General features: G+C 43.7%; 1 protein-coding gene across 1 annotated transcript in view; it reads left to right on the top strand.

Annotated features, from left to right (window-relative positions):
* The window catches only part of IGF2R (insulin like growth factor 2 receptor), a 131,478-nt gene that overhangs the window by 7,887 nt on the left and 105,468 nt on the right, over positions 1 to 18,123 (top strand). Inside the window, exon 2 of the mRNA XM_025381933.1 lies at positions 13,036 to 13,175. Within this exon, the coding sequence (XP_025237718.1) occupies positions 13,036 to 13,175 (140 nt within the window). The remainder of the gene's footprint in view (positions 1 to 13,035; positions 13,176 to 18,123) is intronic.

Genomic DNA, 18,123 nt, shown 5'->3' with positions numbered 1-18,123 from the left:
TGTCGCCCAGCTTACCGGTTCTCCCGTGGTTCAAATGCTCTTCTGCTTCCCTGTTGTCTTTTGTTACAGGATCTCAGCTGATCTGTAGTCACAGCTGCCTGTTCTTTCTACGTGGACGCTGTAGCTTCTGTCAACCCTCTGAAGATCTCTCTTAAAGTTCTGTTCTGATTGCCCTATTCATTCTTTTTCCTTGGGTCCAGTTTCTTTGGTTTGAGTTTGTCACCATGATTGCGTGGTGCTGGTGACCTTGCAGTGATAAGTGCCTCCTGACCGTGCTCTCTGCAGTGGGTCTCCACCCGGCCTTGGCTGCGTCTTTGTGCAGCTGCATAGGGTAGGGCTGGGAGCAGTTGTTGGAATTTGGCTGCAAATTGTTTTTGGGGAGACTGGGGGATGGGCAGGATGTGCCTCTGTGGCTGGTCTTGGCGCCTTAGGTCCTTTCCACCCTCTTGATGTCACCCCTAAGCGCCATTCCTGCCAAGAGACAGCTGCTAAACCCCTGTTGATTGCTGCTGGCAGCGTGTGGCCTGAGATGGGGGATCTGGATTGTTGAGTCGGCTGTGTCCAATCACTTCTTTTTTCTGGATCTCATTTTCCTCCTCAAGAGAGGTGGGACTTAGTTTTCTTTCCCTCTTTCCTGCTTGAAAGCCTCTCATTAGGGAGTTAGTTTTGGAAGTCACTTTCCTAGTTTTGAATCCAGACTTCTCCCCTCACAGGCCTTGGGCAAGTCACTGAACCTTCAAGGTCTTCCTTTCCGTGTGTGTCCAGTCAGGATGCTAACTGTGTTTGTAGGCTAGGTGTGGGATGCTAACCATGTTGTAGGCTAGGTGTGGGAATTGGGAGACATTTGAATGCCTGGCACGTCCTCGGTGTTCATCGGTGCTGTAGTGGTAGCAGTTGCTTTATCTGTAAGTTACAGATGCTGCCTTACATCAGGGATTTATTTTTATAATCTGTTTCTTGGCCTGCCAGCACTCTCCATTAGTGTCTTGGGGTTTCTGCCTCCACCAGACAGCATTTCTTCATCATCAGTTTCATGATGGGCATTCCATGTAAGCTTCCTCATGAGAAAGAAAGGTTTCCACTGTTTAAAATTTAAAGTTTTAAAACCACGGGATTCCATGATTTCCAGGTCCATTTTGCATCCCAAATTCTGCAGTTCTGAGGTTTGCAGCCTTGAGGAGTCCTTACGGACTCGGATTCCCCTGAACAATGATAACTCGAGGTGTGGAGTTTGGGTGGAGGCCGGGGGTCACCCTCCTTCCTGTGGCGGTTTGGTCCCAGGCTGGGCTGGGAGCAAGGGGGCTGTTGTGGTTCCAGGGCACGAAGAGCCGTCCTCCCTGTTTCCCTGTGGTTGGATCAGGAGGTCCCAGCTAACTTCTGCACATGGGTGCTGTTGTAAGTGGGAATGGAAGTGTCCAGGCCAGTGGCTTGGATGTGAAGTGCTTCATAAATTCTACCTTGCCGTGCAACTTAAAAAAAAAGTATGGTGGCTTAGGTTTTTGAGGTGCCCAAAGCAATGCGTCATAAGCCTATTTTTGTCTCCATGTTAGCCAGGGCAGAGGGGCACTTCCCTGTGAATCCTCCAGGGTGGGGAAAATCCCACGCGCTCTGTGAACCTGGCTCTTCAGCCAGCTGCAGACCTGTGGTGGGAGTTTTCTTTTTCCTTTTGTGTGCTTTTCGATCCCCTGGGCTGCAACCATTGTTCAGTACATCTGGAGGGTAAGTTGTCCAGGATGAAGAAGCAGATCCCAGGAGTGTCATCCTTCACAGGGAGGGGTGTGGGAAGTGAGGGAGGTGGTGGAAGCACTGGCCCAAGCTCTGTTTTCAGGAATGTGTGACAGCGAAAACTGGCCTTTGTTTTGCAGTTTGAGTTGCCTGTGGGCTGTGGCCTAGAGGGAAGGTCAGGAGGGTCTTGCAGTCAGGGCTGCCACCTTCTTCATGCCTGCTGTGTGCTGGGAGGAGGAGAGAGCTCCTTCAGAGCGGACCCACCACTGGATTTTGAGTGTGTGTAAAATTACCTCGTTGCCATCTGCGCAGTTATCTCTACTCCAGAATCAGTTATACTTTTTAAAACAGCTGTTTAGTACTTAAAAAACTCCCCCAACACTCCCTGCACCCCACTGTGGCCTGCAAATAGAGTGCCAAGCCACCAGAATAGAAGCGCTAAAGAAGTGGGTTTCCTAGAAGTGGCAAGTCTGAGACTCCAGTGAGTCACCCTCATTGTTCCCCTGAGGCACCCTCCCTCCACCTGGTCTCTGCTCTTGAAGTGCGTCAGTTATGCCAGCACTTCTCTCTTTTTTTTTCTGTCTTTTTAGAGTCACCCCTTTAGAGTGACAGGCAGCGTGAGCTCATGGCCTTGACTTTGCTGGACCTGCAGAGGGAGAGGAGAGCTGGTGGCAGAGTCAGGGGTGGGGCCCCGAGGATGGGGCCATTTTATAGGAGAGTCCACTGTCCCCAGGCCTTTCTGTAAGAGGCTGGAAGTGAGGGAGTGAACCAGGCACGCGGATTAGGGGCCTACGTGTCAGACCCGGAGGGAAGCATGTCTGACTTGGTTGAGAGGCAGCCAAGGGTCCAGCGTGGCTGAGTGGGCTGAGTCACTGGGAGAATGGAGGGAGGGGCCAGAGAGCGTGGAGGACTAGCTGTGGCCAGGTCACAGGGGCTGTGGGACTTTGGGCTCCCTCTGGGTAAAAACCAGAGCCCTTGCGGATTTCAGTAGATGGGTCGATTGAAAGGCACATGGAAGGTTCGATTGCTTGGATTGCCTCAGGGAGCTGCGAGATCCCTAGATAAGGGTTGCAGTTTAGCAAGGTAGCTGCTTTTCCTCTTCAGGTTGCCTTTAGGCTGCGATGGAGGTAGCCTGAGCTCTGGAGGAGGACTAGCCTCTTTCTGACATGGACTTGGCCACTTTGTGAATTTGTGACCTGAGGCAAAGTCACGTACCTCTCACTAGGACCTCACTAGGCTGTCAGTTCTGTGTCTCCAAGAAGGTGGAGAGGGAGCCTAGCTGGGTGTTAAGCAGCCCCTGCTGGGTGTTAGGCTTTGCGGAGCCTCTGCCGTCTGATGTTTGGCCCCAGCATCTTCAAAGCAGGGGCCTTTCTCCTGTGTCCCCCTGATTGGCGTTTGTGAGGAACCACCGCCTGGCAGTGGCCTCACTGGCGTCGTGGGCCACCCAGCTGAGCTGACAGCCGGCGAGTTTTCTAGAAAGGCCCACCTTCCCTTGTAGTTCGCACACTCCAGGAAGGACCCTGGGTCTGGAAGGGTTTTTTGGGACCTTGGTGACAGGGAGAGTAGGGGGCTGAATATTAAGGTCTGAATTCTGCGGTGGGGGCTGGGTTGTTCTTAAAGGCGGTTGAACTCAGACATCCACATGGGGAAGCAGGGGGTTTAGCCCATCTACAACTCTTCTTTATATATGAGGAGCGAAGTATGAGACCGCCCAGGTAATTGCTCTTATTGGAAGAAAATCATCACGGAGCAGGGCTTAGAGTTGAAATACTGGCCTGCATCCTCTACCGTTGAGTTGATCTGAGCCAAGGCTAGCAGAGACAGGGCCGGCCATTTTTCTGGTAGCTTTCTGTTGTGGAGGGCACTTGCCCACCTCCTGGGAATGCCACGCCCTGGCGTGTTTGCACGGGTCCTGTTTCCCCTGCTGCTGTCCTGCTGGAAGCTCTGGACTCACCTGTCTCTGCTGTGGATGGTGCAGGGCGGGCAGGCCCAGAGTGCCATGCCTGTCCTGAGAAGTCCCAGGAGGCAGTTGAGTGTATGTGTGTGTGAGTGCGTGTGTGAGTACATGAGTGTGTGAGTGCAAGCGTGTGTGTCTGAGTGTATGTGTGAGTGTTTGTCTGAGTGCGTGTGTCTCTGTCTTCATCAGCTCCGCGGAGATTCCTCCGGACAGGGGCCTGCCTGGCTCTCCCTCCGGTTCTTTGCCAGTGTCATGTGACAGTCCTTTCAGAGGGCACCGCCCCCAGCCAACTCACCTTTTTTTGTAAACTTAGTTTTTAAGCCGTCCAGATCTCTCTCTGGATTCAAATGAAAGCTTTAGATCATAGTCTGTCTCAAAAACTCTCTGTTTCTGGTGGTGGTTTTTCCCTCACAGCGTCCTTGAGGGCTAGCTGAGTTTTGTCGAGGAAGTTGAGCTGGGAGAGACTGTGGCTCACGCAGCCTGTTGGTCAGCGCTGGGGCAGGAATCTGGCCCAGTCTCTGCATGGCACCTTTCTTAGGGTAGCCAGGAGAATTCTCCCCTGTCTATTCTAGGTGACCTCTGTTACGCAGTCCCCATTGCCTGCCCCGGTTCTGTGGGCTCTGACGTTGACTTAGATGCCATGTTTGACTTAGAGCTTCTAACCGGATCCCTCTCTATGCACCGGGCTTCCTTCCAGACCCTGCATACCTCTCAGGGAAAACCAAAGGCTGACGTCTGGCACTTCCCTGCTTCTCTTTATTTGTATTTGTCAGCCCTGTATCTTTGTCCACAGCTTTGTGGGTTTGATAGAATAGGAAGTGAAGTACTTCCTATATAAGCCCTGGCCATGCTGTGTCAAACTCATGTGCTTCCCCAGCCTTTATTTCGGGGTACGAGTCTTCGTGCAAATCAGATTGTTTCTGTTTTAGTGTAGGCAATAGAAAGTTGTTGACGACAGTGTTTACCTCACGTTCTTGACATTCTGCTGCCAAGGTCCGGTGTGGGAACCTGGCCTCCTTGCTCTTCTTCCCTGCTGTTTTTTCCCTTCCTCCTTAGTTTAGGAGACTGGTCTGGATTTCTGAAGGTGACGGTGCTGGATATGTATGATCTGAAACACTGTCTGATACTGATAAGGGGCAGTAGTGAGCCAGGTGATTTCTTGAATATTCTGTGAGAGGACTTGCATGCATGTCAAAAGTAGGAAAATGTTTTTTGGATGTTCAGGTTGGAAAGACTTCACATTCTCTTTGTCTCCAAGGTGTTAGATTTGTTCCTTGCTGTAGCCTCAGAGAAACACTTCTCTAGCTGGTGACCACGTATCTTGTTATGTGAATTTCACTTATGTGTCACCAACTGGGTTTCTGTCTTCTAAGGAAACCAAATTACAGATTCACACATGCCTACTTATATTATTACTGATCCCATCCTGCCTTTATCTTGCTTTACGTGTTGATTATTAATTGCAGGCCAGTAATAAAATGTTTAATAGTTACATGACAATTAGCATAACCCCAAGATTGACAGGAACTGAGGAAACTAAGATATATTTTAAAAGAGTTTGGCTTTATGGCAATAAATGAGGAAGGGACAGAGTGATACTTCATGGAGATGTTTTGTGTTGAAAAGAAACAACCCAGTTTTCTAAGATTTGTTTTCTTTTAAGAAATTGAGGATACCATATATTTTGATCATAGAATTTTACATACTTTAGACGCTAGCTATTTTTAAAAGGAAAGAACTCCAAATTACATCTCGCAAGCTATTGTGGTTTTGTAAGCATTCGGTGATGGCATATATGAAAACTCTGAGAGCTGTCATGTTAAGATACCAATGTCAGTTTAAAGATATTCTATATCTGTATCCCTATGACATAGTATTTTGAATTTTTTATTTTTCATTTTTGGACAGACGTTTAGAACTCACTCAGTAAAGCTGGCTCTCCGTCTCTCTGTTTTAAGCTTTTTGAACTCCAGGCAACTGTGTCGGCCTGGAGTTAGATTCACTTCTTCATTGCTGCCCTTCGATTGGTTTCGTCTTGACCAGGGTGGGTTTTGAATGCGGCCCTTGCTGGAACAGTAGCAGGAAAGTAGAAACACCTTCCTGTCTCTGGGTTGGCTGACAGTCTGTTACTTGTGTGCTTCCTTCTAATTGGTAATCTGCCAGCACCTTTCAGGATATTATGAAATTCCAAGCAAATGAGGTTAAAATGGGACCTCTGTGCTTCTGAACAGGCGTGAACTGACTGCAGTTCTCCAGGATGGTTTCAGCAGAAGCAGTGAGATTCCAGTCAGGAGCAAAACTGTATCTGAGCCTTCTTTATGGGAAGGATTCCGACGGTGTACTTGGTTTATATGGTGAAATTAATTGTCCTTGTTAAATTAAAAAAATAGGGTATGTTTCAAACCACAGACTTTGCTTTAAAAGCAGACATCTTCTAAAGTCATTTGCCTTGTGTGTGACTTCTGCTGCTCCCTGTTTCCTGCTGGGCCTGATGGGTTGATTATAGAATGTTTCTGAGTTGTGGATAACACTCACTGTTGGACTCTGCTGAGCTGAGTAGTCTGATTAAAGGAGAGTGTGCATCTGAGTTGAGGAAGACAATATAGATGTGGTCCCTGTTTGTGGAGTTCACAAGCTTCTTGTATAGAAATAGCAAGGACAGTGCAGCCAGTGGGAAGGAGCCGACTGAAGGAATTGGTATTATTTCCATGGAAACCAGTTGGGTATGGGAAGAGAGGTTGTGGAAGGCAATGCTCTGGTGTTTGGCAATTCACACTGTGCAGAAGAGAAAGCAGAAGTGGACTGGGAGTATAGAGTAGCAGAAGTTTAAGCTTGGGGAAGAAGTTGAGCAAGAAAGCATATGATCTGTTGATAGCGTGATGTGATGGGGTCTGAATCTTTGGACAGTTCACAGCTTTTTCATAGAGGCTGTCCTCAGATGGGTTCAACCACTCTTAGAATTCTGCCTTTATTATTCAAGTAGTATCCATGACATTAAAAATGAGAAGAGAAGCGTTTTGGCCAATGATGGACTGCCTAAACTACTGTCTGCATAAATGACCTTGGTCCTAGAAGATTATGATGAAGCTGAACAATTCCTATCACCTAGTGATGCTGTAGCCGTTGTAACGCCATAGCACAATGCATTAGTCACATGTTTGTGGTAATACTGCTATACACGAACCCACTGCGCTAGCAGTCTTATAAAAGCGTCCAGTCAGGTCCTAGGCCTTTACATCCACTCACTCACTGACTCACCCAGAACCACTTCCAGTCCTGCAGGCTCCGTTCATCCTAAGTGCCCTAGGCAAGTGTGCCATTTTAATCTTTCATACCATATTTTTGCTGCACCTCTTCTATGTTTAAGTATGTATCATGTATTGCAGTTGCCTGCGGTATTCAATGCAGCATCATGCTGTGCGGGTTTGTAGCCTGGGAACAATAGGACATACCATATAGCCTAGGTTTGTAGGAGGTGACACCATCTATGTGTGTGCAGATACACTCAGTGATGTTTGTGCAGTGACAGAATTGCCTCATGACACATTTCTGACAGTGTATCCCCATCCTCCTTCTGAGCCTTGGGATCTTTGGCCTCAAAGCTGAGGAACTTGGGAGGGTTGGATAATGGTGTCCAGTTCTGTGGGGAGATTTGGCTCACATGTTAGCCGTGTGGGTGAGAGCTGTGCTGTCGTGGGTTCTTAGCCAAACTGGCCAGTTTCCTTCTCAAGCCATCAGTAGATGCTGATCCTGCATCTGCCAGTCATTGCTCCAGGAGGGAGGACATTACTGTCCCAGAGTGACGGTGTCGTTGGGGATAACAGGCACCTCAGAAGATGCCTCCACTAAGCTGTATAAAGTGCCATTGCAGCTAGTGCCAGAGCTGTGGATTCGGCCGGGGAGCACTGTCTGGAGGAGCTGCTGCAGCACATGTGTGTATCTCCAGCTGTCGGGCTGGCTTTGGAATGCATTTGGATTTTTTGAGAATGAGAGAGGGACCATTGGCTGTTTTACGCTCTGAAAAATGACATAGAATAGCAAAGATTTTGCTTACTTTTGCCGATTCTCTAGAACATTTTCTGTCCCAGAGTGATGGTTTTGAAGAACCAAGGTTCTTGGACAGATGGTTTTGCATCCAAAAGAGTGATTCTAACTGAAATCAGGCTGCCTCCCTTGAGGATGGTCACTGGATTTTGCAAGGCTGGGACAATGGGCAGGGATCCTGGGTTGTTTCCAGTGGACAAGCTGCTTCTGTGGGCCTTTGCAGTTCTCCCCGCTCCTCCTCCTGTGTCCTGCTGGTTTCCTTCAGTCGAGATGGAATACAGCATAGCGTCAATGACTTTTAGAAGACTTGACAGAGTTTCAAGAAAATGCTCACTGGGCTTTTTTACCTATCCTGCTGCAGAGGTTCTTTGTTTTTTTTTGACGGAGGGAGTCTCACTCTGTTACCCAGTCTGGAGTGCAGTGGTGCGATCTTGGCTCACTGCAACCTCCACCTCCTGGATTCAAGCTATTCTCGTGCCTCAGCCTCCCGAGTAGCTGGGACTATCGGCGTGCGCGACCATGCCTGGCTAATTTTTGTATTTTTTTTTTTCTAATAGAGTCAGGGTTTCACCATGTTGGCCAGAATGGTCTTGAAGTCCTGACCTCAAGTGATCCTCCCACCTTGTCCTCCCAAAGTGCTGGGATTACAGGCATAAGCCACCCGCACATGGCCTGAAGTTCTTTCTTTCAGAAAATGTATTCAACACATTCCTTCGTGTGTGTGTGTGTTTGAGTGAAGACTGTGTTTCCACACAGCTTGCAGATACTTTCTTCCAGAAGCTTGTTTGTTGCTAACATTTAACATCTTAGTATTACAGCTTAGTTTTCTCTGATTGAATATGTTGATCTCTTTTTTTTTTTTTTCTGTCAGTTTTTTTCTTAAGTCTTTACTTGTGTAAGCTCAGATAACCTAGTCTAGAATGTAGGCTTTTTCTGGGAATCTCAGCTGAATGGTTCCATTTGCTTGGCTGTTAAATGAACCATACTGTTGTGGAATAGTTTCCTAATTCTGGCTGTACATGTGCACTTCGGGTAGAGAATTTTCTAATAGACAAACTTTCAGACAAAAAATTTATTATTCCTCAAATATATCATTAAATTTTATTTAGTCTGTAATAATTTTATTGCTTCTGAAACCATTTTCTAGTTCTATCATGTGATCATGGTGCTTTTAAACTTTAATACCAATTTAAGAATGATTTTAGCTTAGGCCATTCTGGGGGCTTAGCCTTTAATGTGGAAAGAAATTTAGTATCCTTTAGTTTCAAACATGTGATTTCTTAAAACTTGTTATCAGTTATTTATATGATTTTAAGTTTATTATGAAATAGTCTTTAAAAAATATTTACTTTAGTGGAAGCATGTCTAGTGATAGTTTAACCAGAGTGCATACCAGAGTACATAATAGTTTCTGGAATAGTCTTCATAAATTTTCAGATAGATTATTTAAACCACATGACTGTTTCTGAGCTGCTGTTGATACTAGGGGCTAGGCGTATTAGTTTAGTTTTTTCTTTTTCTTTTCTTTTTTTTTTTTGAGACAGAGTCTCGCTCTGTTGCCCAGGCTGGAGTGCAGTGGTGCAATCTCAGCTCATGGCAACCTCCACCTCCCGGGTTCAAGCGATTCTCCTGCCTCGGCCTCCCAAGTAGCTGGGACTACAGGTGCGCACCACCACACCCGGCTAATTTTTGTATTTTTAGTAGAGACGGAGTTTTACCATATTGATCAGGCTGATCTTGAACTCCTGACCTCGTGATCTGCCTGCCTCAGCCTCTCAAAGTGCTGGAATTACAGGCATGAGCCACCGCGCCCTGCCATTAGTTTGTTTTAAAGGAGACATAATGTCCGTTGAAACATCAGAATGTTTTAAGTACTGACAGCTTGCAGGTGTCTTTGGAGTGAAGTTTAGAAGCCTATTGTGACCATTCTTCATTTTAAAGCTGTGACTAAGAACTCTGAGATATCGGTACCTTTGCCTCAAGTGCTGCTGATGGCTTTGAATGGCATTGAGGTTGCCAGGCCTGGAGGAGGGCTGCCTTGTGCTGAGTAGTTAAATTAACCCCCTGAAAAAAGTCAGTGTTCAAGTATTTTAATAGGCTCCTCCTTTCCTACTCCCATAACCACTTATATTTGATGAATCTTGACAAAACAAGTATGAAATGCAAATAGAGAAAATAATATAATTGAATAGAGCAACACTTTTCTCTCTAGCAGCCCTGATTTCCAGATTATTAGGACAATATCCCTCATTTCATTCTTTTTAAAATCTTGATTCTGCTCCCCAAGCACACACACTCTTTACCTTATTTAAATATCCCCTTTGCAAAAATGGTGGATTTCTTTTAAGGAAAGCATAGCCGGCCAGGCGCGGTGGCTCATTCCTGTAATCCCAGCACTTTGGGAGGCTGAGGTAGGCGGGTTCACGAGGTCAGGAGCTCAAGACCATCCTGGCTAACATGGTGAAACCCCGTCTCTACTAAAAATACAAAAAACTAGCCGGGCGAGGTGGCGGGCGCCTGTAGTCCCAGCTACTCGGGAGGCTGAGGCAGGAGAATGGCGTGAACCTAGGAGGCGGAGCTTGCAGTGAGCTGAGATCCGGCCACTGCACTCCAGCCTGGGTAACAGAGCCAGACTCAGTTTAAAAAAAAAAAAAAAAAAAAAGAAAAGCATAGCATTTTAGGTACTTGTGGATCTCTTTAGCATTGATTCCTACCAGTTAACTTATTTTAAATGACACCCTCATGCACCAATATCATATACTTAGGATTGTGAAATAGCTTAATGATGCCACTGCTGCTTCTTGAGGTTTGTCTCTGGTATCCTGGAGAAACTAGTTATGGCTCCTGATAAGAGATTAGCATTTTTCCTGAGCAGTAGCCAAGTCTTTGTTTACCTGTTTATCTCGTATCCTGCAACCTGGAATATACCCTCCGAGAGGGCAGGGCCTCTTTGTTTTGTTCATTGCTGTACTCTCCTGTGCCTCCCGCGGTAAGTACTTAAGAAATACCTGTGAAACACATGAATAAAGGTTAATGAAGGGCAAAGGAAACAAGCCTTTATGGATGATTTTTCTCTGTGCCTGATAATACTTGGGTTATTTTCTCATGTCCTTGACTCATCCCGAGTCTAGGAGATAACTCTTAACATGTTCCTGATGAAGAAGCTGAGTTGAGGAGTAACACCCCAAGGGTGTCACCCTAAGACTGGGCACCTAAGTACCCCAGCCTGCTCTTCAGGTTTGTAGCCACTTAGTGGCCATCAGACCTTCCATCTCCCTGCTTTTAAAGGCCTGTGTATGTGGTTTGGTTTCTTGGCAGGTGGGTTCGATGGGTTTCCAGACCTAGGAGTTCTTGGCGCCTTGTCTTCCAGTACCCCAACAGGGCTACTGTGGCTCCTCCATTGCTGAAACTAGTTCAGGGTGGGGGAAGGGGACATGTTGTGGACCTGATGGTTGGTTTTGTGCTGAGTCATTGCCTTGGTGCACTGTGGAAGGGAGCTCTGGGAAGTGGACGGCTCCTTCTGTGAGGGAGTGCTTCTGTCGTCAACGGGGTATTGCATAGGCTGCATAACACTGCTAGGTAGATAAATATGGTGGTCTTACCCCAGGGCCTCCACAACTCCTGGATGGGCCTAGCCTAAGCAATTCTGATTTAACTTATTGCCCCTCCTTTTAGCAATACTGTTGAGTTAAATAACAGCTTTTGCATTTAAAATAATAAAAAATATTTTTGTAGATATGGGATCTTGCTATGTTGCCCAGGCTGGCCTGAAACTCCTGGCTTCAAGTGATCCTCTGGCCTTCGCCTCCTAAAGTACTGGGATTACAGGCATGAGACCGTGGCCTGGCCTGGCCTTTATTTTTTACATTTTGCAAGGACATTTTAACACACTTTCTTCGTTTTCTGTTTTTACTCCTGCTGAGGAGTTGATCCCCATTTTACAAAATGGACAAAACATTCTCCCCAGGGCAGAGTAGACATTTGAGAATAATTGTTTTTGCAGAACCGGGAAACCACCTATTTTGTCCCAAGTATACTGGTTGATGCATTAGCAGTTACTCACTATCTGCTTTTCCAGAGGTTTGAACAATGAGTGTTAATGCTTGGTGTAGTGAATTTTGTGTGATTTCGAATGTGATAGTTGACTCATTGCACAGCTCTGTCTTGCAAGTTCAGATCTGAACTGTAGCTCTAAGAGGGAAAAGCAGAAGTGGAGCTGCCTTTCGTGCCATAGCTAGCCTTTTAATAAAATAGAGGTAAAAAATCCTTTGGCTTTTCAGCATTTTGGTGTGATTGGAAAGGCTATTACTATCTTATATTCAGCATGAGTCTTGAGCAATTACTGATTAAAATGGTTTGGCCGTGTCTCCACCCAAATCTCAGCTTGTAGTTCCCATAATCCCCATGTGTCGTGGGAGGGACCTGGTGGGAGGTAATTGAATCATGACGGGGGTTACCCTCATGCTGTTCTCGTGATCATGAGTGAGTTCTCACGAGATCTGCTGGTTTTATAAGGGATTTTTCCCCCTCTTGCTCTGCACTTCTCCTTGCTGAAAAAGGATGTGTTTGCTTCCCCGTCTGCCATGATTGTAAGTTTCTTGAGGCCTTCCTAGCCATGCTTAACTATGAGTCAATTAAACCTCTTTCTTTTATAAATTACCCAGTCTTGAGTATGTCTTTATTAGCAGTGTGAGAACAGACCAATACGCTGATCTGAGTTGATATTCTTAAATTAATGGTAAAATATTTCTTTCTTTCTTTCTTTTTTTTTTTGAGACAGAGTCTTGCACTGTTGACCAAGCTGGAGTGCAGTGGCGCAATCTCGGCTCACTGCAACCTCCACCTCCCAGGTTGAAGCAATTCTCCTGCCTCAGCCTCCCAGGTAGCTGGGATTACAGGCATGTGCCACCACACCCAGCTAATTTTTGTAATTTTAGTAGAGACGGGGTTTCATTATGTTGGCCAGACTGGTCTCGAACGCCTGACCTTGTGATCCACCCTCCTCGGCCTCCCAAAGTGTTGAGATTACAGGCCTGAGCCACCTCGCCCAGCCAGATATTTCTATTTTGATGATCTTTGAGTCCTGAGGTAGCTTCAGAGTGGATTGAACCAGAGACAGATGGTGTTAGTAGTTTCTGCCCTGGCTTCTTTGCAACTTAACATACTTGACTTTTTAGTGTTTTTGGCTAAGGAAAGTGTATTTTCTAGTTTGTGGCAGTTTTAAGCAAATGTGGCTTGAATAAAACTAGAGAGAAGTTTAATTTTTGATAAATCAGTGACAGTGACAAGTTGTTTTTCTTCCTTTCCAGTTATACATGGGAAGCTGTTGATACCAAAAATAATGTACTTTATAAAATCAACATCTGCGGAAGTGTGGATGTTGTCCAGTGCGGGCCGTCAAGTGCTGTTTGTATGCACAACTTGAAGACACACACTTATCATTCAGTGGGTAAGTAAAACTACCTTAAATTACTGGATTGGCAATATGATTCCTCAGTTTTGCAAAAATGACTGTTTATAGCTATATGTATATAGCTATACAAAAATTATGAATGTTTAGAAATTATAAATGTTTATAATACATAATACACATTTGTTAGTAGTTAAAAATGATACCGGTTTGAATGTCTAGTATGAGCTGTGAAACTAGGTTAGTCCTGTCTAGTGGATACTATGCAGACAACCGCTATGAAGAATTATGTAGATGTGTATTTGATATTGAAAGATGTCTCCTAGATGGCTCTCCCTTCTCACCCACGTTTTTCTTAAACCCTGTTTTTACATTCTCCCCCAGCCCCCATTTCCTTTAGTGCTCCCCGCACTCCCACTCCTTTGTGCCTTCCAGTTTTGGCTGTGGTTCCCAGACAATGTGTGTGCCATCAAAGATGGTCACTGGAGTTAGGCTTACATTAAAGGTTAAATAGTCCTGGGGATTGGCAGTCTCAGAGAAAAAGGTGCGGCCCCTTCTTTCCTAGGGTTCATTTCATTTCCCCAAATGTATGCCTTTTGGATCAGGATCGCTATCCTGTGAAGAATATGAATCCAAGTGGATTGATAGCACCAGGTTACATGGAGTAGGGTCGGGCAGATACCTGAAGGAGGGGATGCAGGGTGGACAGAAAAGCAGGACACATTGCCCTTGGATTTGGCAATATGGATGTCTGTGGTGACCTTTCACTGAGGCAGTTAGAATAATGAAGTTTGACCACAATGGATGGTCGTGACATAGTGATGGTATGTGACTAGCGATCGTCTGATAACTAGAAGAGGATGCTAGCTAGGCTTTTGGATTTGGGAGAGAAGCTTACTGTGGTAGCTCTGTCATTTTGTTTTGTGTTTTAAACATTTTTACATTTTTACAGATTTGGGGGTTCAAGTACAGTTTGTTACGTGGATATATTGCATAGTCGCAAATCTGGGTTTTTAATACCTGTCACCTGAATAGTGTTTTTTAATACCTGTCACCTGAATAGTGTACATTGTACCCAGTAGATAATTTCTAATTCCTCACCCCCCAACCTTTCTGAGTCTCCAGTGTCTGTTATTCCACTGTCCATATCCATGTGTACATATTGTTTAGTTCCTACTTATAAGTGAGAACATGTGGTATTTGATGTTCTCTTTCTGAGTTATTTTACTTAGGATAATGGACTGTTGTTTGATTCATGTTGCTGCAAAACACGTGATTTCATTCCTTTTTATGGCCAAGGTGTGGAATTTGACCATAAAAAAGAATGAAATCACACACACACACACCACATTTTTTGTTATCCAGTCATCCATTGATGGACACTTGGGTTGATTCCACATCTTTGCGATTGTGAATAGTGCTGTGATAAACATTGAGTGCAGGTATCTTTCTGATATGATGATTTTTTTCCTTCAGGTGTATAGTCAATAGTGGGATTGCTGGATGGAATGGTAGTTCTATTTTTAGTTCCTTGGTAGATCTCTATACTGTTTTCCATAGAGGATATCCTAATTTACATTCCCACCAACAGTATGTAAGCGTTCCCGTTTTTCTACATTCTTCCCAACATCTTTTGCTTTTTGACTTTTTAATAATTGCCATTCCGGTGGGTGTAAGATGATGTCTCATTGTGGTTTTAATTTGCCTTTCTCTGATGATTCGGGATGTGGAACATTTTTACATATGCTTGTTGGCCACTTGTATATCTTCAGAGAAATGTCTGTGTATGTCTTTAGAGAAATGTCTGTGCATGTCCTTTGCCCTGTTTTTAAAGGGGTTCTTTTTTCTTTTTAAATTGTTTTGAGTTCCTTGTAGATTCTGGATGTCAGTCCTTTGTCAGACGAACAGTTTGCAAATATTTTCACCCGTTCTGTAGGTTTTCTGTTTACTCTGCTGTGCAGAAGCTTTTTAGTTTAATTAAATCTTGTCTATTTTTGTTTTGTTGCATTTGCTTTTGAGGTTTTAGTTACGAAATCTTTGTCTAGGCCAATGTCCAGGATAGTGTTTCCTGGGTTTTCTTCTAGAATATTCATAGTTTCAGATCTTACATTTAAGTCTCCAACTTTTGTGTATGGTGAGAGATAGGGATGTAGTTTCATTCTTCTGCATGTGGCTGTCCAGTTTTCCCAGCACCATTTATCGAATAGGGTATCCCTTCCCCAGTGTTATGTTTTTGTCCGCTTTGTCAAAGATCAGTTGGTTGTAAGTATGTGGCTTTGACTCTGGTTTCTCTATTCTGTTCCACTGATCTGTTTGCCTATTTTTATATCAGTACCATGCTGTTTGATTACTATAGCCTTCAGGTATAATTTGAAGTCAAGTAACATGATGCCTCTGGCTTTGTTATTTGCTTTTGCTATTCAGGCTTTGGCTACTCATATGGTTCCATATGAATTTTAGGATTGTTTTTCTAATTCTGTGAAAAATGACTTTGGTACTTTGATAAAAATTACATTGAATCTGCAGATTGCTTTGGTCATTATGGTCGTGTTAACAATACTAATTCTTCTAGGCCATGATTTTTGCATGTATTCATTAGGAATATTGGCCTGTAGTTTTCCTTTTTTGTTGTGTCCTTGCCTTGCTTTGGTATTAGGGTGTTACTGGCTTCATAAAACAAGTTAGGGAGGATTCCCTCCAACTTTATTTTATTTTATTTTTTTTTGCAGCGAGCAGTTTCAGTGGGATTGGTACCAGTTCTTTGTACCTTTGGTAGAATTTGGCTCTCAATCTGTCTGTTTCTGTGCTTTTTCTTGAGAGATTTTTAAAGTACTGATTCAGTCTCACTACTTGTTACTGGTCTTTTCAGGATTTCTGTTTCTTCCGATTCAATATTGGGAGGTTGTATGTTTCCAGGATTGTATCCGTTTCCTCTAGGTTTTCTAGTTTTTGAGTGTAGAGATGTTTATAGTAGCCTCTGATGATCTTTTGTCTCTCTGTAGTATCCGTTTTAATGTCTACTTTTTCATTTCTGATTGTGCTTGTTTGAATTGCATCTCTTCTTTTTTTGGTTGAGTAGTGGTCCATTGATTTTGTTTATCTTTTCAAAGAACCAACTTTGTTTTGTTGATACTTTGCATTTTTTTTGGGGGGGTCTCAGTTTTATTTAGTTCTGCTCTGATTTTTGTTATTTCTTCTGTTAGGCTTCAACTTGGTTTGTTCTTTTTTTTTTTTCAAGTGCCATGAGGGTTATATTAGGTCATTAATTTGTGATCTTTCTTTTTGATGTAGACATTTAGTGCTATAAACTTCGTCTTACTGCTGCTTTGCTGTATCCCAGAGGTTTTGGTCTATTATGTCTCTATTTATATTCATTTCAAAAAATTTTCACATTTCATCCTAACTTTGTCATTGACCCAAAGGTTATTCAGGAGCAGGTTGTTTAATGTCCATGGATTTGTGTAGTTTTGAGAGTTCTCCTCTTGGAATTGATTTCTAGTTTTATTCCACCGTGATCTGGGAAGATAGTTGATATGATTTCAGTTTTTAAAATGTATTGAGACTTGTTTTGTGGCCTAACATATGGTCTATCCTGGAGAGTGTTCCATGTGCTAAGAGGAATGTATGTCCTGTGGTTGTTGGGTAGCATGTTCTTTAAATGTCTTTTAGGTCCATTTAATCCTGAGTCCGATTTAAGTTCAGTGTTTTATTGTTGATTTTCTGTCTTGATTATCTTTCTAGTGCTATTAGTGAGGTGTTGAAGTCTCTCATTATTATTACATTGCTGTCTGTCTCTTAGGTCTAGTGGTAATTATTTTATGAATCTGAGTGCTTTGGTGTGGGGTGTATTTGTAGTTAGGATGGTTATATCTTGTTGAATTGATCCCTTTATCATTATTTAATGGTCTTCTTTTTGTTTTCTCTTTTAACTGTTGTTGACTTAAAAGGCTGTTTTGTCCAAGTATGTCTTCTCCTGCTCACTTTTGGTTTCTGTTTGCATGGAATATCTTTTCCTACCTCTTTACCTTGAGTCTTTGTTTTTACCAGTTAGGTGGTTTTCTGTAAGCAACATATGGTTGGATCGTTTTTTTTTTTTTGTAGATATGTGAGTTTTATACCTTTTGTCTGGGTTAATTCAAACCTGTCTTTAAGCTATCAGATTCTCTTTTCTGCTGGTCTAGTCTGCTGTTCAAGCTTTCAATTGTATTTTGTAATTCCTACAATGAATTTTTTATTTCTGGAATTTCTGTCTGGTTTTCTAAAAAATAGCTATCTCTAGTAAAATTTTAATTTAGATCCTGTATTGTTTTTCTGGTTTGTGTTGTTTTTTTGACTTTCTCTTGGACCTTATTGTGCTTCTTTAAAATCAATATTTTGAATTCCTTATCTGGTATTTCAAGGATTTCATTTTCATTAGGGTCCACTGCTGGAGAGTTAGTGTGAGTCTTGGGGATGTTGCAGCACTCTTTTTTTTTTTTTTTTTAAATACTTCTAGAGTTGTTACTCTGCTTCATTCTCATCTGGATAAACTGTCTCTTCTTTATTTTTAAATTTACTTTGGCAGAATTTTTTTTCCCTTGAGAATGTGAATATAATGTATGTTATATATAGTTGTTTGACTTCAGTTCTGGTTGCTTTCAGTGACAAAGACTCTGAGTTTCTTGGTTATAGATGGCCTTTTTGTGGTAGCTTTCTCAAATGCTAGTGATAGTAGTGATGTGCTGGGTGTGTGAGCAGGGTCCTCACCCATCTCCCGCTGGGCCTGGAAGGCAGAGTTCTCAGGAAGTTATCTTGTTCTCCTTTGCTTTGCACTTGTGGCAGCAGAATTTATATTGGGTTGTGCAGGCCAGCAGGTGGTATTTACCGGTAAAAGCCAGCTGCAGTGGAATCCGATCGGTTTATGCGTGACCTTTGTTTATGGGGGAAGCTCTGTTGCTTCAGGCAGTGACGTGGTCTGTGGAATGCACAGTGGCCTGAGCTCCCTGCT

Source organism: Theropithecus gelada, chromosome 4 (genome assembly GCF_003255815.1).
Source record: "Theropithecus gelada isolate Dixy chromosome 4, Tgel_1.0, whole genome shotgun sequence".
Lineage (NCBI taxonomy): Eukaryota > Metazoa > Chordata > Mammalia > Primates > Cercopithecidae > Theropithecus > Theropithecus gelada.
Note: the sequence above shows the minus strand (reverse complement) of the source record. Positions and strands in the feature narration are given on the sequence as shown.